At 43.9% G+C, this 24,946-nt stretch overlaps 1 protein-coding gene across 6 annotated transcripts in view; it reads left to right on the top strand.

Moving 5' to 3' along the window:
* The window catches only part of KIF13B (kinesin family member 13B), a 205,950-nt gene that overhangs the window by 64,959 nt on the left and 116,045 nt on the right, over positions 1 to 24,946 (top strand). For 4 of the 6 annotated variants that reach the window (XM_078381692.1, XM_072986485.2, XM_072986497.2 and 1 more), the window contains exons 3-4: positions 21,386 to 21,401; positions 23,524 to 23,584. In XM_078381692.1, the coding sequence (XP_078237818.1) occupies positions 21,386 to 21,401; positions 23,524 to 23,584 (77 nt within the window). The remainder of the gene's footprint in view (positions 1 to 21,385; positions 21,402 to 23,523; positions 23,585 to 24,946) is intronic. The other 2 variants (XM_072986508.2, XM_072986489.2) reach the window with 1 other exon arrangement.

Genomic DNA, 24,946 nt, shown 5'->3' with positions numbered 1-24,946 from the left:
GTATATAAATATTAAAATGAAAAACATGTCACATTGAGAAATGGAAAAGACAAAAGACAACAACCATCCATCACACAAAATCCCACACAGGTAGCTAGATTACTGAGGGAAGGCTTGCCTGAAGAGAAAGGTCTTGGCCCGCTTGTGGAAGGATAGCAAAGATGGGAAGGATAGCAATAATGATACTTTCCATTGGCAACCCCACATAGAATGCAGTACAGTAATCCTGTTGCGAAGGAACTGGGGTGTGTGTGGCAGTGGCCAGAACAGATCTCTCCAGAAACGGGCATCGCTGGAGAGTTTTCGTCTTGGAAGTACACTCCCGGCCACCGCCGAGACCTGAGCATGACCCCAACAGAAAGGAGAGGGAATTACCTAAATAGCCCAGATAAGGAGAGAGCATGCTCGCTCGGCTTGAAGGGATGTCTGTGCTCATTGTAGCAAGGAAGGAGAAAGAAGATAGGAGGCCAAAATATGAACCCTTTACACCACAACATTTTGTTGCAGATCTCAGCTTGTATCTCATAAATCGGAAAAGACGTACTTTGATGAATAACTTGAAAAATATAATTATATCCGCTCTATTTGCACTAGCTTCCTCCTCTCTTTTCAAATTCTTGAACGTCAGTTCTTAAATTAGGTGTGCACACATCATAATATTAACTGTACTGTAGTCAACTCAGATGCAGAGTTGGCCATTGTGGTTATTAGAACTTGGTTAACAAGCTCTGCTTTCTCTGTTTGAAACCCCAATCTACATTTATATGAGTTTTTAAATTTGAAATGTGGTGCTGGAGGAGACTCTTGAGAGTCCCCTGGACTGCAAGGAGAACAAACCTATCCATTTTGAAGGAAATCAACCCTGAGTGCTCACTGGAAGGCCAGATCCCAAAGCTGAGGCTCCAGTATTTTGGCCAACTCATGAGAAGAGGAGACTCCCTGGAAAAGACCCTAATGCTGGGAAAGTGTGAGGGCAAGAGGAGAAGGGGACGACAGAGGACGAGATGGTTGGACAGGGTCATTGAAGGGACCAACATGAGAGCACAGAGTGCTGTCCTCTGAAGATGCCGGCCACAGAGACGGGTGAAACGTTAGGAAGAACAACCTTCAGAACACGGCCAAAGAGCCCGAAAAACCCACAACAACCATCGGACCAACATGACTTTGGCCCAACTCCAGGAGGCAGTGGAAGACAGGAGGGCCTGGCGTGCTCTGGTCCATGGGGTCACAAAGAGTCAGACACAACTAAACAACAAAAATGTTTTTAAAACCTGCTTAACCATAAACTTCTGGCCCATTGTATGTAACAAAGAGCCTGGGGCATGTAAATTTACAGATGGGCCATTTCTAATCTTATCTCCTGAAAGAATGAAGCCTTTGTAACTGCATGCTGCTGAATGATGTAGCATAATTCTTCACATTTTCTGGGTGCTTTAAAGATAGCTTTATGCCCTATTTCTAGTATCTAATATTTACCAGTAGTTGCTTTAGCAACTAAATTGAGTCTTTGCTAATGGACTGTCTGCATAGACATTCACTCCTTTAAATTTGAAGACAGAGAATACTTTTCTCATAGTATGAGTTCTGATTTTAAAAGAGCAGGAATACACAGAAGACTTTGGAACAGGTTAAATGACATAGTGTTGTCAAAGCTTAGAAAAGTTACTTTTTTAAACTGCAAGTTTTCAGAGCATGGTTATGGTGATTATGCTGTCTAAGGGATTTTGTTGAGTTCTATACAGTATAGCATTTTCCCCCCAAAACAGCTTTTCCAAATTTTGATTGTAATTCTTTGCATATTCTGTGCAAATGCAGAAAAGCATAAATTTGGAACTTGGCCCCAAAAATCAGGTTCTCCACAAGGTTTGCTTTCAGTGTTTTTTGGCGTTCAAATAACCCAAGTTTCTACTAGTACTGTACGTTAATTTATTTTGACTTGTCATAACGTATCTCTCCAGAATTCTCTGATTCCAGGGTTCAAACCATATCTCAATTTATACACTTTTTTCCCAGACAGGGCCCTGTAAAGGCAAGGAGAAGCAATAAACATTTAAAACAATAGCAAAGCATGCTGTTTTTATACCAACCCATAGCACTTATAGCACTCTTTGGGTGATTTACAACATAATTATGCAGGGCTACACATTCGCTCCCCCCTCCTTGAGCAAGCAAGGTACTCAGCTTACCCACCATGGAAGGACTGGTCAACCTGGCTACCTGAATTTCTTAGGATCGAACTCAGGTGATGAGTAGAGTCTTGGCTGCAGTAGTGCAGTTGAACCACTCTGCCATGAGACATAGAAATGTTTGTGATTCTTCTTCTTGTTGAAGAATCTCAGATCTTCTGGCTGTGCAATCAGTCTTCATCCCCGAGTCTTGAAGGTGATGGTTAGTGTAACCTATTGAACAAGCAGGCCGACTGGGAAGCTCAGCAGAGTCCAGTGAGTGAACAGCCTTGGATCTGCTGGGGGATCATGGCCCGTGCATTATCAGAGGGCCCAATTGGAGAAGACTGCACAGCGGTATAGACCAGCAGACTGTTTTTCACTGTGGTTGGCCCCGATGCCTTTGGGCAACGGGTACAAGCAAGAGCTATGCCAGTGGTGGGAGGCATACGACCAGGGAAGCCTGGTTAACCTCACAAAATGCTGTGACTTTTTAAAAAAAAGGACAGGAGCTTGCTAAAAAAAGCAAGATACAGTGGTGCCTCGCACAGCGACGATAATCTGTGTAGCAAAAATCACTGCAAAGCAATTTCGTCGCGATGCAGTTTCAAAAAGCCCATAGAAATTCATTGAAACCCCTTCAATGTGTTCCTATGGGCTTAAAACTCACCTTTAAGCGAAAATCCTCCATACGGCAGCCATTTTTGCTGCCCGGTAAGCGAGGAATCCGTCCCAAAACACAGCGGGTGGCTATTTTTTTCTGGCGGCCATTTTGGAACCACCAATCAGCTGTAGGAAAAACATCGCTATGCGAAAATTGGTAACCGAAACAGGGTACCGATCATCGCAAAGCGATTTTTTCCTATAGGGAACATCGCAATGCGATCGCAAAATCTTCGTTGCTAAGCGGTTTCGGCATTAAACAGGGCGCCCATTAAGTGAGGCACCACTGTACTAGAGATGGGCATGCGCTGGAAAACTAGTGATTTGTGATGGTTCATGGCGAACCACGAACCCCCAGAAAAACAAACCAGTTCTTGGAGGTAGCGCGAAAGGGGCCGGTGGGCCATCGTCTTTGCCAAACAGAATGAAGCGCCAAACAGAAAAAAAGTTCAGCGCTTCATTTTGCTTTGGCAAAACAGGATTCCCTGAACCAGTTTGCGAACCGAACCACCAAACAGCCCAATTTGTTGGTTTTTCTGGTTCGTGCCCATCTCTACAAGGTACCATTGTGAGTAATGTCTTTTTTCATTTTATCGAATGCAGGCATGTAAACTTTTTGATGTGAAAACAGATGTTCTAATGGGGACTAAGTGGGTGGTAATGGACCATATGCATTTCTTAAAGTGACCCCAAAAGGACTTTCAAGGTACGAGAGATGTTTAAGGAGTGGTTTTATCCGTTCCACATCCTCAGTGAGTTTCCATGGATGAGCAGCGATTCGAACCCTGTTCTCTAGAGTCCTAGTCCATCACTCTTATCAGTTACACCACACTGGGAACCCCGTATCAGTGTATAGGCGATAGTAGTTCAATTTGTTGTTAAAACACACAAAATATGCATAATACAAGAAGCATTTAAAGCAGAGTTAAGCTGTTTCTCTCGATACTGTATGCCTTCTTCAGTTTAAATCCTCACCCCATTTAATTTAATTTCAGTGGATGTATGTGTATGTGAACATGGCCAGACTTCAATGGAGCCGGTCCGAGAAAAGAGAATGAGCCTTAATTAAAGGAAATAATACTGTTTACAGTATTTTTGTTTAAACGCCTATGAAGCCAGCTGCAAAAGGCATATGTGATTGCCACTGTTTCTGGCGGGTGGGAGAATAATACAGCAGATGTTGAAAGCCTTGCTCAAGTGAAACATGAAAAGTAGGACAAGCCTTTTAGAAACGGCTGGAATGTGACTTGATCCAAAATATTGACTGTTTTCATGCAGGAAAGGCAAGGGAAATGCCTAAAATACAAACCACAGTCCCAGCGGAGACCCAAATATTTCCATATTAAAACTTTGATGTGTGCTCTCATTGCAACATTGCTACCTCTTGTCCAGGCATGAAGAACTACTTGGTGTATTAAAAGTCCCATGTGATGGTTCCTTCGCTTATATGTCCATCTGGCAGTAAAATCTGTGCCTGCCTACATTATCTGTTCTCTCCCATCACCCCCCCGCGCCCATCCTGCGTTGTCTGTTTCGTGTTTTGTTTTCAAAAAAAGAAAAATCTTTTAGAAGACAGGATATGATGGTGGATATTTATCTATTTATTCCTTGATTTTTGACCTTTGGCAACAGGGTTGAGAGACCGGCAACCCTAACGCCAAAGCCGTAGCACTACGGAGGAGGGGTGTGTCACTATATAGACAGTTGACCAGCGATTTCTGTTGAAATACACAGAGAAGTGTCGCTTTGTTCTTTCTGCTAAATCAGGTCAAGCAAAGCTTAGTCCTCTCCACTCCCACCAGCGAAACGCCGACTGACTTGGAGTGACAGGAAGAGGGAAGCTTGGATGGCGAGGCTGATGTGACATGGCACTCCGGGTCCCTGCATCTCTCTCTCTCTCTCTCTCTCTGTGTGTGTGTGTGTGTGTGTGCACATGAATTGTTCCCATTGAAGTGGCTGGGGCATCTCTGGATGATGTACAAGCCTCCAAGCCTTCCGAATGCAGAGTCTCTATCGTGTACATGCAGATTGGCTGCTGCATATGTGATCCTTTCAAGGGTTTGGGGATTTGTGACTTCGGAGTCCTTTTTCTTTTCCGTTCAGGGACACCGTGTCCCTTCATAGCACGGTGTAGCTTATTTTATTTTTATATCCTGCCCTTTCCACAAAACACTATCACTTACGGCAGAAAGCAAGTGATACAGATTTTTAAAACATTGTAAATTACAATGCAAGGCCATAATATTAAAAACAAATTTAAATGGGGGGGGGGTTTATCCGTTAAAGGCAAGAATTTAGATGTTTCCCCCCACACACCATCAATTTCCTCAACATTATTTTGCAGTCTGTCTCGTCAAAATAGGTTGTGCCCAAAGTATGATAGCCTCGGTTTATTCGAAGGCTGAGGGAATTTATAATAATAATAATAATTTTTGAACTGCAAGGGACTCTCTGGATCATCGCGTCCAGCCCGTGCCAGTGAGGCACAGTGGGGGAATTGAACTCCCAACCAGAGATCTAAGCCAAGTGAGCAACCCAATTGTTAAGGTTACAAGTAGTTTTATTCCAAAGGAGCAGAATAGCTAGTCCTCGGGATGCAAAGCAGTGGCAGGAGGGGAAGATAGGAGAGCGAGGAAGGCTGCTCCCACACCACACCATTTCAATTCAGAGTAGTATTGTGGTAGAAGAGGAGAGGAGAGGTTAATGGACGTTCACATGTATGTGTTAATTTACACTAACACAGGCGATGCTCCATGGACCACCCAAAAGATAAGTAAGTAGGTGCTGCATCAAATCAAAGTTGAACTCTCCCTAGAAGGAAAAATGTCTTAAGCTGAGTCTATCCTAGAAGAAGAAGGAGGAGGAAGAAGAAGAATCTTGAAATTACAGAGCTGGAAGGGACCCTGTGGATCATCAAGTCCAGCTGCTGTCAAAGAGGCACAGCGGGGAATCAAACTCCCAACCTCTGGCCCTGTAGCCAGATACCTAAACCATTGAGCTATCCAGCAGTGGAAGGTAACGGGAAAAGGAGACCAAATAAGAGATACATCAATGCAGTAAAGGAAACGGCAGCCTTGAGTTTGTAAGAGCTAAGCTTTTTGGAGGTCTCTAATTTATTAAAGGGATGTGGTGGTGCTGCGGGTTAAACCGCAGAAGCCTCTGGGCTGCAAAATCAAAAGACCAGACGTTGTAAGATCGAATCCACACGGCGGAGGGAGCTCCCGTCGCTTGTCCCAGCTCCTGCCAACTGAGCCATTCGAAAGCATGCAAATGCAAATAGGTACCACCTCGGTGGGAAGGTCACGGTGTTCCATGTCTAGTCACGCTGGCCACGTGACCACGGAAACTCTCTTCGGACAAACGCTGGCTCTACAGCTTGGAGATGGGGATGAGCACCGCGCCCTATAGTCGGACACGACTTGACTCAAGGTCAAGGGGAGCCTTTACCTTTAATTTATAGTGCTGCCATAGGTTGGAAGTGACTTGACAGGACACAATGACAACAGGAACAATGCTTCTTGTATTTGACGAAGCGGATTGCAGCCGATGAAGCTTACGTCAGTTAAAGCTTATTCATCTTTCACGTGCCCCACGATGCTCTGTTGGTTCTGCCACAACAGATCTGGTCATGACCTGCTGTCTTCTTCTGAAATCCTTCCAAGGACATGTGACCCTCATGTGCGCTTCTCGGGCCGCCTCAGGCTTCTTCCCAGTTCAGCTAGGGAATCCGCGGTGTGGTCAGACAGACCATAGACCAGTAGCATCCTGCTTAGTTTTTCTTTTGAATTCATTCTTGGAAATGCACCATCAAGAAGAGAGGGAGACCCACCAGCTCTATAAAGCTCTTTCCAGCCCCTCAGTATGGCCTTGATGAATGGCCCAGTTAATTGTCTGGAACCAATTGCCTTCAAATTGGCCCATGAACCTCTCCAAGCTGTTTGTTGTAAAACACGCCAAATTAAGATAGTGAGGGAAAGGTATTTTGGACTGCAATTAAACCGAATCTCCGAAAATACAGGAGATCCTGAAAGGAATCAATTAATCAGTGGGTTTTCTTGCCCAACGACGAAAGGAGAAAAAGAGCAGCTTACGACTTGAGAGTGTGCCATTTTTAACATTTGTTCGTCTGCTCTTATCCAAGCTGAATGCATTTATCCTCGTTGAGTCACTAATTGCTGCTATAATAGACCCAAGTCGATTGACTGCTGGCAATGACTAACAATGAGCCAGCATTTAAGTGGGTGTCCTATCTGATAAATAAATCTGTATTCCTGCATCGGTCAGGGTGTTGGACTTCCCCCTTCCAACTTCACTATTCTATAATTCTTTGTTTTTCTATAATGGAAAATCAAAACCGAGTGATAGGTATTTTGATGAAAGCAAAATAAATAGAAGTGTAAGGACAATAATAACATCTGTCTAACAAAGTCTCTCTGAAGCCTTTAAGAAACAACCTAAAAACACCATTTAATTGTTTGAGATTAGTGCTATTAAAAGTATGAGAATATGACATGGAGAAATATAATCTCTTAGCCAGACACACACAGACAACCCCCCTCTCCCAGATGGGAACCAAACGTCTGTTCTTGTCTGTGGCATGTTTCAAATGTGAGAAAAATCTGGTGTCACTCATATTTCTCTCTACCAGTATCTCAGTGGTCTTTTAATTTGTTTTATTTATTTATTTAGAATATGTCTACCTTGGAAAAGGACCCAAGACAGCTTACGACAATGAAAGACAATATTTACGGTTGAAAACAATGAATATACAATGGTGGTTAACATCATTAAGAGATGTTTAAAACTATATTTAAAACTATGAACAGTTAATAAGGAGGTATCTAATCCTGTTTAATATCTATTTGCATTTTAATATAACATACTCTTTTACCTAGTGTATATTTGTATAAATACCATTTTGTCAGCCACCTCGGGTCCGTGCTTTGAGAGAAAATTTGCAATTGAAAGTAACTTAAAAAACAATGAAGGACATGTAAAGAGAGGAATGTTGGTGGTGAAATCCGACAGTACATTTCCATGCGTAGGAATAATACGAGATGCCGGTGTAACTTTCCTGTGCTGGGTATGTCTTTTCACGTCTTCATACAGGCGCGGTTTCTTCCCAACAGAGAGGAAGCCATTATTTCATCTGTCTAACTAGTTCTTACCATCCCGTTAAGGTCCTTTTGCAGAAGAAGGCTTTGATCTCTCCATGTTGGTTTGGGTTTTACGTTGTCAAAACCGGTGGCTGTCTAAAAGTGTCTGAAGTTCGCGCTAGGTTGTGATTTTAGGCGGTGTTTATGGAGCGGCCGCATCGGGCTGTGAATTGCATTGTGTAACAGTACAGTAGATCTCGGGTACATGAACTGCAAGTGGGACATAGACGGAAGTAGACTGGGCAGGACGTGCTTGGCCACCGCTGTTATTAGGAACTGGCTTTCCTGATTTCCCTGTCTCTTATCAACTCTACCGGCCCCGGATTTTCCGTCTGTGGCGAGCTAGCAAGATCTTTGGCCGCTCTTGTTTCTGATCAGTTGAATTCGTTTTTACAGGGCTGCTAATGCACCTGTAAGGTTTTCCGAAGAGCAGTGTGCATGCTTCGAAAAGAACTCGAGAGAATAAAAATCTATCATTAAACAGTTGGCAGAACACAGGGACGCTCTTGGCAGCACTGAGAGCCTCTCTCCTCAAATGATATTTGTCTATTAAAAGTAGATAGTAAGGAACTATAGCTGGGGATTTTAGCAGAATCAACACATTTTACATTTTTAATGACTCAAGAAACCTTGGCTTATATTGTCCAGTAAACGAGATTCAACAGGGATAAGTGTAAAGTCCTGCACCTTGGAAAAAGAAACCAATTGCAGAGTTACAAGAATGGGGGATACCTGGCTCCGCAAAACTACGAGCGAGGAGGATCTTGGAATTGTCGTAGATCACAAGCTGAATATGAGCCAACAATGTGATGTGGCTACAAAAAAGGCCGATGCAATTTTAGGGTGCATTAACAAAAGTATAGTTTCCAAATCCCGCGAGGTGCTCGTCCCCCTCTATTTAGCACTGGTTAGGCCTCATCTTGAGTCTTGTGTCCAGTTCTGGACAATGCATTTCAAGAAGGATGCTGTTAAATTGGAACAAGTTCAGAGGAGGGCAGCCCTCCTCTTATCATCAGGAAGTTCTTTTCAGTGTGTGCTTGAAATCATCTGTCTTCAGAGGACCTAACAAGAAGTGGGCTACCATCTACAGTCGCATGTGCCAAATAAAAAGTGTTGATTTTCAAAATATCATAAGACTCTTTGTTGTTTCTCTTGCTACGGATTACTATCATGGCTTCTCTCCGGGAAAAAAAAATATGTATAGATCCACATGTGTTGCCTACATTACTGGGGATAGCACCAGTATTTGTAGAGAAGGTGCTTGGAGTTCAGAGTCTCCCTGTCCCATCCTTTCCTTGAAGAGACTTCTGTTTTGCTTATGATGAACCTGAAATGAGGCTGTGTGTGCATTTTTGTGGAAAAGAACATCATGTTTATTTGAAATTGGCCTCTTGGCCTCGATTGAGCTGCTTGTTTTACACAATATAATCCTCTTTCTGAAACCTCCATATGTGGGAAATGACCACAAGGATTATATTCTTATGGCTGTTTATAATCCCAAACACCAAATAATAGGAGCACAAGGAAGGCCTAAGCATTTAAGTGCTGTGGTAGGACATAATTGTGCCCGGCGTTTGGGCGATGGCTGAAAGTCACCGCAAACTTAAAGGGCTTGGTCGGGTGGAATGCTCGGACTCTGGACCCGAAGAGGAGTTTCACATGTGGCACCTTTGCGCAGCTGAGCTGGATGAGGGATTCTGGGGTGTGTGGTCCAGAAAAAGTAGCATCTCCATGCTCTGTGCAATCCAGTATTCCGTTACATGCGATTAGGATTGCCCCAAACTAGGATTATTTTGCTCTAAGAATGCAGAAATTCAGTGCAAATGTAATATATTCTTTAGGAGTGTCTAGGAACTGTAGGGGTCAATGTTTGGATTCCTCTTGCATAGTCCATCTGATGGAGCCCATTGGATTTCCTTCCTTTCTTCCTTCCATCCATCCATCCATCCATCCATCCATCCATCCATCCATCCATCCATCTGCCCTCCCTCCCTCCCTCCCTTCCTTCTATCCATCACCAGCCCTTCCTTCCTTCCTTCCTTCCTTCCTTCCTTCCTTCCTTCCTTCCTTCCTTCCTTCCTTCCTTCCTTCCTTCCTTCCTTCCTTCCTTCCTTCCTTCCTTCCTTCCATCCATCCATCCATCACCAGCCCTCCCTCTCTCCCTCCCTCCCTCTCAGGATGGTAGAAAAACCTTCCAGGGGAAGTCTGTATAGACTAAATCAATATGGCTGACTTCTGTGCAAATTTCCTATGCATGCCAGAGGGCTGCCCTACAAATCCACCCACTTCTATTCTTTTTAACTTTAAAATGTCCTTTATAATGTCTAGGAACTGCCGAGGTCAATTCTGACATGACTTTGGCGCTCCTGCACCTGCTTAAGGCCCTTACATGGGTAAAGGAGCTGAAAGATTGGTGCATTGCCTTCTGTGCATTTAGAAGCTATGTAGGACCAAAGGGACGTGGGTGGCACTGCAGAGTAACAGCAGAAGCCTCTGTGCTGCAAGGTCAGAAGACCAGCCGTCGTAAGATCAAATCCCCACGATGGAGTGAGCTCCCATCGCTTGTCCCAGCTCCTGCCAACCTAGCCATTCGAAAGCATGGAAAATGTGAGTAGATAAATAGGTACCACCTTGGTGGGAAGGTCACGGCGTTCTGTGTCTAGTCGCGCTGGCCACGTGATCACAAAAACTGTCTTCGGACAAACGCTGGTTCTGTGGCTTGGAGACAGGGATGAGCACCGCGCCCCTAGGGTCGGACACGACTGGACTAAATGTAAAGGGAAAACTTTACCTTTACCTTAGGACCTTTTTAAGTGCCACGGAAGAGGGGGCTCCCATGGGGCTGGTGCGCTGAATGCTGATTTCCAGAACAACACATCCTTCTCTTCAGCTTGGCTTAAGTGGGTGGTAACCTGTATCTTTTTGAGAAAAGAAACCAGAAAGTACGAGAAGACCACCTGTATCATGTTGTTAATACGGAGTCCATGCTGTCGGCACAAATTCTGGTGGCACAGATGTTTCAGCCTAATACACAAAATGGGGGGGGGGGACTGGAACATGTCTGTATATGTGATGAGACCTGTATATGCTACAGGTCCTCATCTGCCCCATTACTCAGCTGGTCCCTTTTTAATTGAAAAAGTAGAGTTGGGGACAGATCAGAATGTGAAGAGATCGTTATCTTAGCTTGTGTTCTGCTAGAGGTTGAGAACCGAGATGGCATAGCGGCGCAGTGTGCAATACGGAGGTCAGACCTCACTGCTTTCCCCCCCTTAAGCATATTGTTCTCATTCTACTTGTGCTACCTCAGTGGATTATTCTGATGATAAAGGGGATCAGTCTCACATATATCACCTCTTGTAGTTTTGAGAAAAGTTAATAAGCAAATATTTTATGACCCTATTGTATTTTTAAAGTCAAACATATACTGTTTTGATCACTGTCTGGACTGCAAGAAAGCCCCATGGAAGTTCTCTTGAGCCACCCAAAGAAGAGACAAGTGTCAGTTTAGGACTATAAGTCCTATGCACATTGTTGTTGTTTAGTCGTTAAGTCGTGTCTGACTCTTTGTGACCCCACGGACCAGAGCACGCCAGGCCCTCCTGTCTTCCCAGTACCCAGCTTGCTGGGGGGGGGGCAATGCGTAGCCTGTATAATTAAAAATTGTAAACCGCCCGGAGAGTGCTTGTAGCGCTATGGGGCGGTATATAAGTCCAATAAATAAATAAATAAATAAATAAATTCCACTGCCTCCCGAAGTTGGGTCAAATTCATGTTGGCAGCTTCGATGACCCTGTCCAACCATCTCATCCTCTGTCGTCCCCTTCTCCTCCTGTCTTTGCACTTTTGCAACATCAGGGTCTTTTCCAGGTCTTTTCCTATGTCCATAAACCAAATTAATTCCCCTGTTGCGTGTTTTTAGTACCACACACATAAACACATTACATGGATACAAGTCCTCCTACAGAGGAGGGACAGGATCTCACTCACGTAAGCATGTAGGATACCTAATAAAGGGCTCAAGCGACAGGAAGCCACATTTAGGCTAAATATCAGGAAAAACCTTTTACTGTTAGAACAGTATGACAGTGGAACCCATGACCTCAAGAAGTAGTGAGTGCTCCAACATTGGAGGGATTCAAGAGAACATTGAAATCTGTCAGATCTGCTTTGATTTGGATTCCTGACTTGAGCAGGGGGTTGGATGGCCTTTGTAGGCCACTCTCTAATTCAATTATTCTATGATTTTATGATTCTGTATCAACAGGCTTTAAAAAAACCCACAACACCCAGGTCAAAATGCAAGGAGTATTTTAGGAGAGGGTTCCCTTATGGGTGGAAAAACTCACCCATATAGCCCAGTGAAGATTGAGCTGCTCAAGCATGCACAGGAAATTGGAATGAACAGAAAGCTTATCCGAGTATCTTGGTAGAGATAGGCTAGAACCCCAAATTGGAATACTGTTCTGTACTATAACATTGTGTTGCAGGTCCTTCTCCTCCCCTTCATTTGTGACACTTTGGGGTGGGAAATCTTAATTTCTAGTAATTGATACATGTTGCAAGAATAGCCCTGTAAACTAATCAGGTCACAAAGTTTATGAACATTTTATTTATTTATTTATTTATTTATTTATTTATTTATTTATTTATTTATTTATTTATTTATTTATTTATTTATTTATTTATTTATTTATTTATTTATTTATTTATTTGTCATTGTAAGCATATACACAGTATACCCATACAATGAAATTCACAGACACCCAGAGACCAGACACACATGCACACACATAAAATTCCCAAACACTCCCCACCCACTAAAAGTCCCCACTAAAGATACAAACATCTACACCGCAGGCCAAGTAACACAGTCCAACTAACTATTCACTACTGGTGGTCTTTAAGCTCATTATTAAGTGCAATTATAGCTCTGGGATAAAAACTATTCAGAAAACGTGTGGTCCGAGTCTTAGTATGAGAAGAAGTTGCCTTTTTGATATGTTCCAAGTTGCTGTGATTTTTCTTGATAAAGCAGGGTGAGAATTCAAGTTAATTAAAAAGGGGGGAAAAAACGTAGCAGCAATATATATGGATGGAATTGTTGTTTTCACAGTGCTAAACTCTTGCTTCTAAATCATGTGTTGTTCTCTGTGTGTCTTGACTCATACTCTGATGCAGAGTAAGAAAGTGTCGGTACTACTCAAAAGCAAGTTTGTATGTTGGGAGACAGAACTATTTAAGTGACAGGCATATTGTGTGAGCCAGTTCTTTCTTCCTTTCTCAAATGCAAGTGAACCCATGAGATAATGTTTCCTCTTGGATTTTTCATCCTAGCCAGATGGCGGGGGGGGGGTTATTATATACTGCATATCAGAGTTGTTGTTGTTGTTGTTGTTGTTGTTGTTGTTGTTGTTGTTGTTGTTGTTGTTGTTGTTGTTGTTGTTGTTGTTGTTTTTACACTTGACAAAAATGTGTTGCTTTATTCATTGGCCAGGATCCTATTGGGATTTTATTTATTTTATTTATTTTAATTAATTTTAATATATTTATATAATTTCTATACCACCCATCTAACCAACTTTGCAAGTTTTTACTTGGGAGTCATTGAAATCACACTGTTGACAAATTGCAGCTAAACAACCAAGGCTGGTTGAGTGTCTGACTTCACAGGCCCACAAGTTAATTATTGGCTCCAGTATGCCATTTATGACTTAGTCATTTTAATGTTGTCCAGAGTAAAATCCTAGTTTTTTTGCTGATGTTTTTGGTTTCTTCCTTCCCTCCCAAAATCTTATCACCCTTTGCACCCTATCTGTGAAATGAACTAGTATTGCCTGTGAGCTGCTTTCTTGGGCAAGTGGGGAGAGGACATAAATGTTTCTCTGAAAAGTAGGATTGCAATATAATTATGATTATACATTAACTTGGATCCTATTGCATCTGGCAGTAAAGTATGCTTGCAGAAATTTGCTCAGGCATTCCACACTCCATGCCTGATTGCACAATTGACTGTGCAGTTCATTTGTGCAACCCATCTGTGGAAGTGCTTGTTGGATGTTACTGTTACATACAGCACTGATGTTACCTGTCTGTCATGGGTTTGGAGGGAAAGTTCCATCCTATGGGGAGTGGAAGGCGGGACATCAGGAGGAGGGGCTGTACTGTATAAATATGTGATGCCTGTGTGGTGAGAGGGAGATGCTGAGAGACACTGGGATGTGACGAAGCAGCAGCTGGGAAGAAGAAGCTGTTGTGGGAGTCAGTGTGTCAGACAGGGTACTACTGTGTGTCAGAGTACCAACCTGATAGGTTCAGGTGTCTGTTGGTTAGCCAGAACTGATAGGTTCAGGGTCTGTGCTTCAAGTTAAGGGTTCTGTGTGAACCAAACTGTGTGTATGTATGAGTGAGAATAAGCCACGTTACTTTATTTTATTCACCTAATCATTTTATTATCCCTGTGTGTTGTGTTTAAATAAACCTTATTCTTTATTGTTTAAAAATCCATCCCTGGTCTGTGTGACTTCTTACAGGGAATGGTTGGTGGCAGCTTAGTGTAACTGTGTGACATATCCCAGTAGGTCTGGGTTTGTCACATTGATTGGTGTCCAGCGTGTGGGATACGACTGGTCCAGTTGTCCAGTGGTCCAGCAAAGCCTTGGCAAGTGTGCCCAGAGCAAGGGGGGTCTAGTCAGGGACAGTCTGAGGCGCGTAGGTAATCTTCTAGGTGTACCTCACGGGGAGGTGCGCTAGTAGAAGAACGTGCCAACTGGGGAGACTTAGATTAAGGTGCTCTGAGGCAGCCTAGTTTTGGCGGGAAAAAAGCTGAGGCAAAACTGCATAGTAACAGTGAGCTAGCTTGCCAGCTGAGAGGCCCAGCAGAGGGGGGTAGGCTCTGACTCGATACTGTTGCAAGTTAGTGCTGAAGAACAGCAGCCTAGAGAGAGCTGGTTCTGAGGCAAGAAGGAAAAAAGTGGTCGTTTTATTTTGAGGCTTGACTTTTAAAGCAGCCTGTTCTGAGGGGGGATTATGCCCTTGACTCGAAGCCAGATGGCAGAAATGAGTGATGTGAAAGACCCCCAGATTGACCAAGGTTCTGAGGATGAATTTGGCTCAGTGCAGGGTGACAGCACAGTAGAGCAGAACCCAGAACTTAGAAAATTGCTCATAGCCCAACAGCATGAACTGAGGATGAGGCAATTTGAAATGGAGGAAAGGGAAAGAGAAGAAAGGGAAAGGGAGAAACAGCGGCAATTTGAAATACAGAGAATTGAATTGGAATTGCAGAGAGAGAAAATGGCGTTTGAATTAAAAAAATTGGAACTGATGAATCAGAACAATAATAATAATAGGGATTCTGAGGGAGGCCAACTGTCTAAGGCTGACCTGAAGAAATTCCCTGTGTACCACAAGGGAGATTGTCCTGAGGTGTTCTTTTCCTTAGTGGAAAGAGCGTTTGTGGACTTCTCAGTGAGGGAAACTGAGAAGATGACCATCATGCGATCTTTAATCAGTGGTAGCCTGGCTGAGGTTTATGCCGAGATGCCTGAGGAACTGATGAAAGATTTTGCAGAGTTTAAAAAACTGGTGTTTGCCAGACATGGGATAAATGCGGAGCAGCTGAGGCAAAGATTCAGGTCCCTCACCAAGAAGCCAGAACAGACTTTTACCCAAGTGGGGGCCCAATTGGTGAGGCTGCTTGAGAAATGGCTATCTCAGGAGGGGACAGAGACCTATGAGCAGCTTAAAGACTTGATAGCGCTGGAACAGTTCTATTCAGTCCTGCATGGGGAATTGAAATTCCAGGTGAGGGAAAGGAAACCGAAATCTGTGGCAGCAGCCGCAGAGATCGCAGATTTTATTTCCCAAATAAGAAAGCCCTTGGGTGAGGGGAAATCTGTAGGTAAACCCAAAGAAACCTACAGCAAGTACTCTCAGGGACCAGGGAAAAACCAGCAAGGGGGAGGGGCCCATGGTGAAGGGAAGCCCTCAGACATGAAACCAAGACCTCAGATTTTGGAGGGAAAACCAAAACAAGATGAGAGAGAATCAAAATACACCAGAAAATGTTATTTCTGTCAGGGAAAGGGTCATCTAATCTCAGAGTGTGAGAAATTAAAGCAGCTAAAAGGAATGGTGCCTCAGAATTCTAGTGGGACCAAGCCAAAAGCTGTGTTCTGTGTCCAGAAAGAGCAAGGCTCAGTGTCACTGAGGGAGCCGGTTGCCATGGCTACTCAGTCTGGAACAGCTACCTCTGCTGATCAGGCTGAGGAAAATGGTCCTCTTATAGAGGTAAAGCGCTGCTTGCTGATAAAAACAGATTCTCAGTTGTTTGAGACAGCCGGGGTGGACGTAGGAATACTTGACCGTCAGTATAGGGGGCTGCGGGACACTTGTTCCCAGGTAACCCTGTGCCATCCAGATATTATTCCTAGGGAGTTTATAATCCCAAATGAGAGCATGAAGGTGGCTGGGATTGAGGGGCAGGTAATCTCTCTGCCAGTAGCAGAGGTACCTGTCAACTTTCAAGGCTGGAGGGGAGATTGGCGGCTAGCGATTTCATCGACTCTGCCAGCAGCCGTGCTCGTGGGAAATGACCTGGCTGAACATGTGAAACGGGTGCTAGTGATTACACGCTCACAAGCCACCACAGGGACAGTTCAGGGGGGTAATGATGAGCCAGAGACGGAAGCAGAGGGGAGTTCAGAAGCTGTGGTGGAAACCTTAACCACAGACAGCAGATTTGGACAGGAGCAAAAGGCAGACGCCACTCTCCAAAAGTGTTTTGAACAGGTGACTGACGCCCAGCTAACACCTGAAACCCCAGTGAGATTTCTGGAGAAAAAGGGGATTTTATATAGAGAAACCCTGAGGAATATCTCAAAAGGGGGAGATGGGATCAGAAGTCAGCTGGTGGTACCTGAAAAGTATCGCCCCATGATCTTACAAAGGGGGCACTCTGACATGTTTGCTGCACACTTAGGGGTGAACAAAACACAGCAGAGAATCACACAGAATTTCTACTGGCCTGACATAGGGAAGCAGATCAGGGAGTTCTGTAAACAATGTGATGTGTGTCAAAGGCAGGGGAATAACCGCGACAGGACCAAAGCAAAGTTGTGCCCTTTGCCTGTGATTGACACTCCGTTCAAATGCATAGGGGTGGATATTGTGGGACCTTTGCCCAAGGCCACAAAGAGGGGGAACAGGTTCATTCTAACAATTGTGGACCATGCCACAAGGTATCCTGAAGCCATACCCTTGACTAACATTGAAACTAACACAGTGGCCGATGCTTTGGTGGGGTATATGTCCAGGATGGGATTTGCCTCAGAGATAATCACAGATTTGGGCGCATCGTTCACATCAAAGCTCATGAAACGCTTATGGCAAATCTGTGGAATAAAGCACAAGGAAACAACTGCTTATCATCCTGAAAGTAATGGGTTAACTGAGAAGTTCAATGGGACTCTAATGCGCATGATTAGGGCTTACTTGGCAGAGAATCCAAACAATTGGGACCAGAAGCTGCAATCCCTTTTGTTTGCTTATCGATCAGTGCCACAAGCCAGTACCGGGTTCAGTCCATTTGAACTTTTATTTGGGAGAAGGGTGAAAGGGCCCCTTGATTTGATCAAACAAAATTGGGAGCAGATCACCCAGGATGACCCACAAGACGTTGTGACATACATAGACACCTTGATGAATGACCTAAGGAGAAATCTAGAGCTGGCAGCAGAAAACCTGCAAGCTCAGAAGGTCAGACAGAAAACATGGTATGACCACAAAGCTAGAGAGAGGCACTTTGACCCAGGGGAGGAAGTGCTTTGGCTTAGGCCCTGCAGAGAGAATAAACTGCAGCTCAAATGGGCAGGACCATATAGGGTCATTTCCAAGATGTCAGACCTGAACTACCTAATAGAGCAGGAGGAGAACCAAGCAAGGAGGGTGGTTCATGTGAATGCCCTAAAACCCTACTACAGAGGGGAACAGAGGGTTTTATTCGCGATAAAAGCAGCTGAGAGTGAGGAAGCTGAATTACCCTTCTGGGAGGGTAGAGGGGAAGTAAAATACAACCCAGAGGAGGTAAAGATCAGTCCTGCACTCACCCAAGACCAGCAGCAAGAACTAAAAATGCTGCTTAGTAAATATCAACAGGTGTTTTCCAACAAGCCGGGGATAGTGAAGGGAGTGATGCATCGGATCCACACAGGGGATGCACCCCCGCAGGCAGTATCCCCATACCGAGTAACGGGACCCTATAGGGACAAGGTGCGGAAGGAGCTGGACGAGATGCTGAGGGAGAACATAATCGTCCCCTCTTCTAGTCCTTGGTCCTCTCCGATAGTCCTTGTGGACAAGCCCGATGGGAGCATTAGGTTTTGTGTCGATTACAGGAAATTAAACCGTGTAACCACTCCTGATGCCTACCCAATGCCCAGGCTAGACAACCTGATTGAAACCATAGGGGGTTGTCGGTTCATCTCATCATTGGACCTGGTAAAGGGATATTGGCAATTAAGAATTGATCCCAGGGATCAAGAAAAGACTGCCTTTTGCAGCCCTTTTGGTCTCTATGAGTTTCGAGTCCTGAGCTTTGGTCTCAGAAATGCACCAGCCACATTCCAAAGGCTGATGGACCAGACCTTGGCAGGGCTCAGTGACTTTACAGTGGCCTACATTGACGACATAGGGATCTTCAGTAATACCTGGGAAGATCACCTGATACACCTGGAGTTAGTGCTGCAGAGGTTAAGTGCAGCAGGGCTAACGGTAAAGGCCAGCAAGTGTCAGCTGGGTAGCCCAGAAATAAAATACTTGGGTCACATGGTAGGGGGAGGAGTGATAAAACCCCTGGAGGCCAAAATAGAAGCTGTTCGTGATTGGCCTAGACCCAACACCAAGAAAAAGGTCAAATCATTTCTTGGGTTGGTGGGCTACTACAGAAAGTTCATCCCGAGGTTTAGCGAGATTGCGGCTCCGCTGACCGATCTGACGAGGAAGAAGACTGATGACCACATCCCGTGGACCAGCGACTGTGAGGCGGCGTTCCAGAGGTTGAAGGAGGCGCTCGTCCACTATCCAGTCCTGCGTGCTCCAGACTTCGACCGGGAGTTCATAATCTACACCGACGCGTCTAACAGCGGGGTAGGAGCAGTTCTGTGCCAGGAGGATGAGAATGGTGACCAGCATCCAGTGTCCTACCTGAGTAGGAAACTTCAAAAAGGTGAGAGACATTTGGCAACCGTGGAGAAGGAGTGTTTGGCCATAGTCTACGCGATCCAGAAGGCCAAGCCTTACATCTGGGGAAGACATTTTGTTCTGTGTACTGACCATTCACCACTGCAATGGTTAAAGACAATGAAAACCCACAATAGCAAACTTATGAGGTGGGCTTTAAACCTACAGGACTATGACTTTGAAGTGAAGGTGGTCAGAGGGACAGTGAACTGTGTTGCTGACGCCTTATCAAGAAGACCTGAAGAATGAAGACGGCGAAAGAACATGGACTATGTGTATATATTGGTGACAAAGGTTAAATGTACCTGTGTTTTTGAATTTGGTTTGTATGAATAAAGGTAAATTGATGTAATGTATATGGTAAATGTTTAAATGCCTATTTGCTATGGTTAACTTAGAATGTAAGTATGAGTAAGTATAATATGGTATGTATAACTGTTGTTGTGTATTTTATACAGGTTGTTTTTTGGTGAAAAGCACCTTAGCTTTCCCCCTACAAAACAACTTATAAAGAGGGGAGGTGTTACATACAGCACTGATGTTACCTGTCTGTCATGGGTTTGGAGGGAAAGTTCCATCCTATGGGGAGTGGAAGGCGGGACATCAGGAGGAGGGGCTGTACTGTATAAATATGTGATGCCTGTGTGGTGAGAGGGAGATGCTGAGAGACACTGGGATGTGACGAAGCAGCAGCTGGGAAGAAGAAGCTGTTGTGGGAGTCAGTGTGTCAGACAGGGTACTACTGTGTGTCAGAGTACCAACCTGATAGGTTCAGGTGTCTGTTGGTTAGCCAGAACTGATAGGTTCAGGGTCTGTGCTTCAAGTTAAGGGTTCTGTGTGAACCAAACTGTGTGTATGTATGAGTGAGAATAAGCCACGTTACTTTATTTTATTCACCTAATCATTTTATTATCCCTGTGTGTTGTGTTTAAATAAACCTTATTCTTTATTGTTTAAAAATCCATCCCTGGTCTGTGTGACTTCTTACAGGGAATGGTTGGTGGCAGCTTAGTGTAACTGTGTGACATATCCCAGTAGGTCTGGGTTTGTCACAGTTACTTCCATCTTGGCACAAATTTCGCTATTGCTTGTGCTGCGCTGAGTGATGCAGGTGTAGCTACGCAACAGGATTTCAGCCAGTGTAATAAATATGGAGACAATATTGGTTTGCTCAACAAGGAGGACAAAGTTTGTCCCTCCAGATGTTCTTGGGCTAAAACTCCCATTCATATTGGTAGGCAAAAACAAAATTAAAAAAGACAAAAATATTGTGCTGTTTTAAAGACTGTTATGTTTTAATGTGAGCATTTGAAAGTGAGATTACTTGCTGAATTTTTATGCATTTTAATGGATTACTTTACCCACTGACCACTGTTGCTTTTTACAATACAAAGCTTCAATGGAAAAGATCTGGATATCGAAAGGAAGTCATTACCAGGTGTAAAAGACTACAGTACATTGACTCACACAATTAGCAACTTATGCCTACCAACCCAACCATCTCAACCAACCCGACCAACCAACCCAACCCAACCCAACCCAACCCAACCCAACCCAACCCACCAACCAACCAACCAACCAACCAACCAACCAACCAACCAACCAACCAACCAACCACTGTTTCTTTATTTTGGTGTCATGTATAAATGTATAAAAAATCTGCCATGTAATCTCACTCTTATCTCTGATCCACAAAAGGTCACATTAAAATATAATGGTCTTTAAGAGGGCACACGTTTTTACTTTTTTATTTTAGTTTTTGCTTGATATGCTTGTACGTACAGGCTAATATGGCGACCTCATTTAAAATTACAAATATTGTTACTGTTAGTGTCTTGGCTCAGTCCTGTAAAAGCTCTGGCTGTGATCCGCTTGTTAGCTGTAAAACACAGTGGTAAAAATGAGAGCATAATTTGGGGGATGATTTGGTTGCAAGATCAGAAATTTCCTCTTTGCAACTTTTATGGTGTTTGTCCATTTTTAATGCCTATTTAACCTTTCTGAAAAATCAGTTTGTAGTCACCACTGGGGCTAAAATGGTCATTTAATGTGTCTTAAGGACATGTTCCTTAGGCTCTTAATGGTCTTCTGTATGTTAACCTATTACTCTTCTTCCCTTTCTTCCCTTTTTATGTTCTTGGGTGCTCTTTCACGGAACAGCAGGAACCAACCAAAGGTAAGACGTTTTGATTGCATATTGTAGCTGGTGTTGGGGGAAAAATATTCACACGTTTATTTGGCTTTGGCTTTTGTATAAACAGTACAGTGGTGCCTTGCTAGACAGTTAGCCCCCATGACAGTTTTTTTGCTAGACATTGACTTTTTGCAATCGCTATACCGATTTGCAAAACAGTGATACCTATGGGGGAATTTCGCAAACCGATTTTCACTAGATGACGATTTGCTTTTCGCTAGACAATGATTCTGCTAGACAGCTATTTCAGTGGAACGCATTATCATCGTATAGCAAAGCACTGTACGTATTTACCTTTTTTTTCTCAGTGTGCTTGCAGCCACTGTCTAAGGAAAAGCTTTGGGTTTTTTTAGTTAACATTTTACCCTGGCAGCCAAGGCATGCATGAGTCACAGGAACAAATGAGGGAAATGTTTTGCACACATTGAGCCTGGAGGGATGTGGAAGAAAGATAGTGTTGTGTGTGTGTTTTTTTTTTAAGAAAAACTTTACACATTCTTTTCTTGTGTGTACAGGTTTGACTTTCACTTAACTGCTTCCCAATGATTTGAACTCCCCTTGACATGCAAAAATCTTTCTCTAGTTTCCTCTAGTCTTTCACTGTAGGTTTCTTTCTCTGCCTTCAAAGTTTTTCAAGTATGTAGTTGTAAAACTTAAGCCTTGAAGGCAGGAAAATGTCCTTGTGTGAAACAGGAAAAACAGTGGGATGTTTGCTTATGTAATCCTTGAGTACTGGTGAGGATTTTGAGGGCCAGGGGTTCTTAACTGAATAAGTTGATCAGTTTTCCCTTGGGTGCATCCAGGCAGCATGTAGATATATGCAGATAAGCCTTTATCTTCTTACTTTCCAGTAGCATTTTTGCAGAGTTGCAGAAGTCTGCCGTCTTTGGGTTCCAGCGTGCCCTGTGCTATAATCCGCTTTAGTTTCTGCAAACAGTAGATTGATGGAGGACAGTTAGAGAGCCACTAAAACATATATGTGAGTATGTGGCCTCAAAAGTTTCTTGGGGATGGCATCTTCCATCAGTCTTAGTTAGCATAATCACTGGTGAGGGTTGATGGGATTTGCAGTCTTTCACAGGCTGCATGTTTCCTGTCTCTGCCCTAAAGACTTGGTGTTCAACAGAAATCAGGAGTTGTGTGTCCCAGAAAGTCAGTGTCTCAGTGGGGAGGACTCACATTTCTAGCCTCTCATCCCTTCAAACTAAGATCTGTGTTGAAGATCAGCAGCTGACAAGAGATTGTGCACATCCTAAGAATGATGGGGAGGAGGCAGATTGAGAGCCACTGGTTGATCTCTTAGATCAGGGGTCCTCAACCTTGGGGCACCAGATGTTCTTGGACTTCAACTCCCAGAAATCCTGCCCAGCAGAGGTGGTGGTGAAGTCTTCTTTGAGTTGTAGTCCGGGAACATCTGGAGTCCCAAGGATGGGGACCACGGTCTTAGATGGCCTATGAGAGATTATTAAGGATTTCTGTCCATGTAACAACGGCAGGAGAAAAATGACCCACCTGTCCAATAAAAGTGAAAAGAATATGGGTTGATGTAGCCAGGAGTGAATGGTAAGCTTCTGAAGTCCATTTGCTTCTCAGTCTCAAGGCAAATTCATGAGTTTAGAAGTTTTGTTTGGTATGCTACTGCTGGTCCCAGCTAAGGGAAAAATCAATGGTTGTTCTGGAACATAACCAAACAGCCCCAAAAAAACCACAACAACCATCGGATCCCGGCCCTGAAAGCCTTCGAGAACACATTAAGGGAAAACCCATTGGAACAATGGGATTGAAGAAGAGTTGGCGTATTTTCACCAATTGATTCAATTCCTTTCGTTGGAACTACTAATTTTATTTAGGCTTTTAATTCTAAGTGTATTTCTTTTACACCAGGCTGGGGTTGGATGGATATTAGGGTTCTAGTAGATCTTTGGAAAGTTTGCAACCACAAGGTTCTCCCCACCCCCCTCCTAAAAGGTGCTGCAGAAAAATTGTGTGTTGACAGCGGGTTCTCTGAAATTGTTTTCAGCAATTTCCTGTGCATCTAATATTGGAATAGATGCTTCACTGTTTAGTTTTTAAATAGGAGTGTCTCTGGTTTATTTCTGTGCAGGTCTTTGCCTACGACCATTGCTTCTGGTCTATGGATGAAGCTGTCAAAGAAAAATATGCAGGTAATACTGTAGTGTGAGGAGGAATTAAAGAACCTTGTAATGAAGGTGAAAGAGGAGAGTGCAAAAAATGGCCTGAAAGTCAACATCAAAAAAACTAAGATCATGGCCACTGGTCCCATCACCTCCTGGGAAATTGAAGGGGAAGATATGGAGGCAGTGACAGATTTTACTTTCTTGGGCTCCATGATCACTGCAGATGGAGACAGCAGCCACGAAATTAAAAGACGCCTGCTTCTGGGGAGGAAAGCGATGACAAACCTTGACAGCATCTTAAAAAGCAGAGACATCACCTTGCCAACAAAAGTCCAAATAGTCAAAGCTATGGTTTTTCCTGTCGTGATGTATGGAAGTGAGAGCTGGACCATAAAGAAAGCAGACCACCGAATAATTCATGCCTTTTAATTGTGGTGCTGGAGGAGGCTCTTGAGAGTCCCCTGGACTGCAAGGAGAACAAACCTATCAATTCTAAAGGAAAGCAAGCCTGAGTGCTCACTGGAAGGACAGATCCTGAAGCTGAGGCTCCAGTACTTTGGCCATCTCATGAGAAGAGAAAACTCCCTGGAAAAGACCCTGATGTTGGGAAAGTGTGAGGGCAAGAGGAGAAGGGGACAACAGAGGACGAGATGGATGGACAGTGTCTGCGAAGCAACCAACATGAATTTGTCACAACTCTGGGAGGCAGTGGAAGATAGGAGGGCCTGGCATGCTCTGGTCCATGGGGTCACGAAGAGTCGGACACGACTAAAGGAACGAACGAATACCATAGGCTTGAGTGATTCATGGGGAAGGTAACAGGACTGAACTAGGGAAAGTTTTGCCTGCCGGGTTCAAGACAGCCTTGAGCAGTTTCAAAGTCACCCTCCCGGACTGAGGTTGGCTTTCTCACCATCATGACTTGACTTCCCTGCAAGGTCCTAAAGGAATAAACATAACACTTGCCACCAAAAACAGACAAATAAAAGCCCTCAGTGAATTCAGTTCCTTTTCTCTCACTGGTATTCCAGACCTTCGAAAAATTACTTACTGGATCGCAGTTCCCAGAATCTTCTTGAGTGAATGATGGAAGCGATAATCCTTTAAAAAAACTTTTGAAGGTTTGGGCAGTTCTGGCAATTGTCTGAAAACATAAATAGACATGCTGTTATTTTATTTTCTTTTTTACTAAGGATAGCCTAGCAGGTCACCATTGTAAATATGTGGTTGGTGGGGAACTATGGAAGCACCTCCCGTTTCTTCTGGGTTAAACAGGAAACCGCTTGGACATGCTCCTCTGGCTCTCAGTAATATGTATTTCCCACCCTGTATCCTTCTGATCTTCCATGTCAGTGTTGATCTAAACCCACCCTGTTAGAAAATCCCATC

This window comes from Pogona vitticeps, chromosome 1 (genome assembly GCF_051106095.1).
Source record: "Pogona vitticeps strain Pit_001003342236 chromosome 1, PviZW2.1, whole genome shotgun sequence".
NCBI lineage: Eukaryota > Metazoa > Chordata > Lepidosauria > Squamata > Agamidae > Pogona > Pogona vitticeps.
Note: the sequence above shows the minus strand (reverse complement) of the source record. Positions and strands in the feature narration are given on the sequence as shown.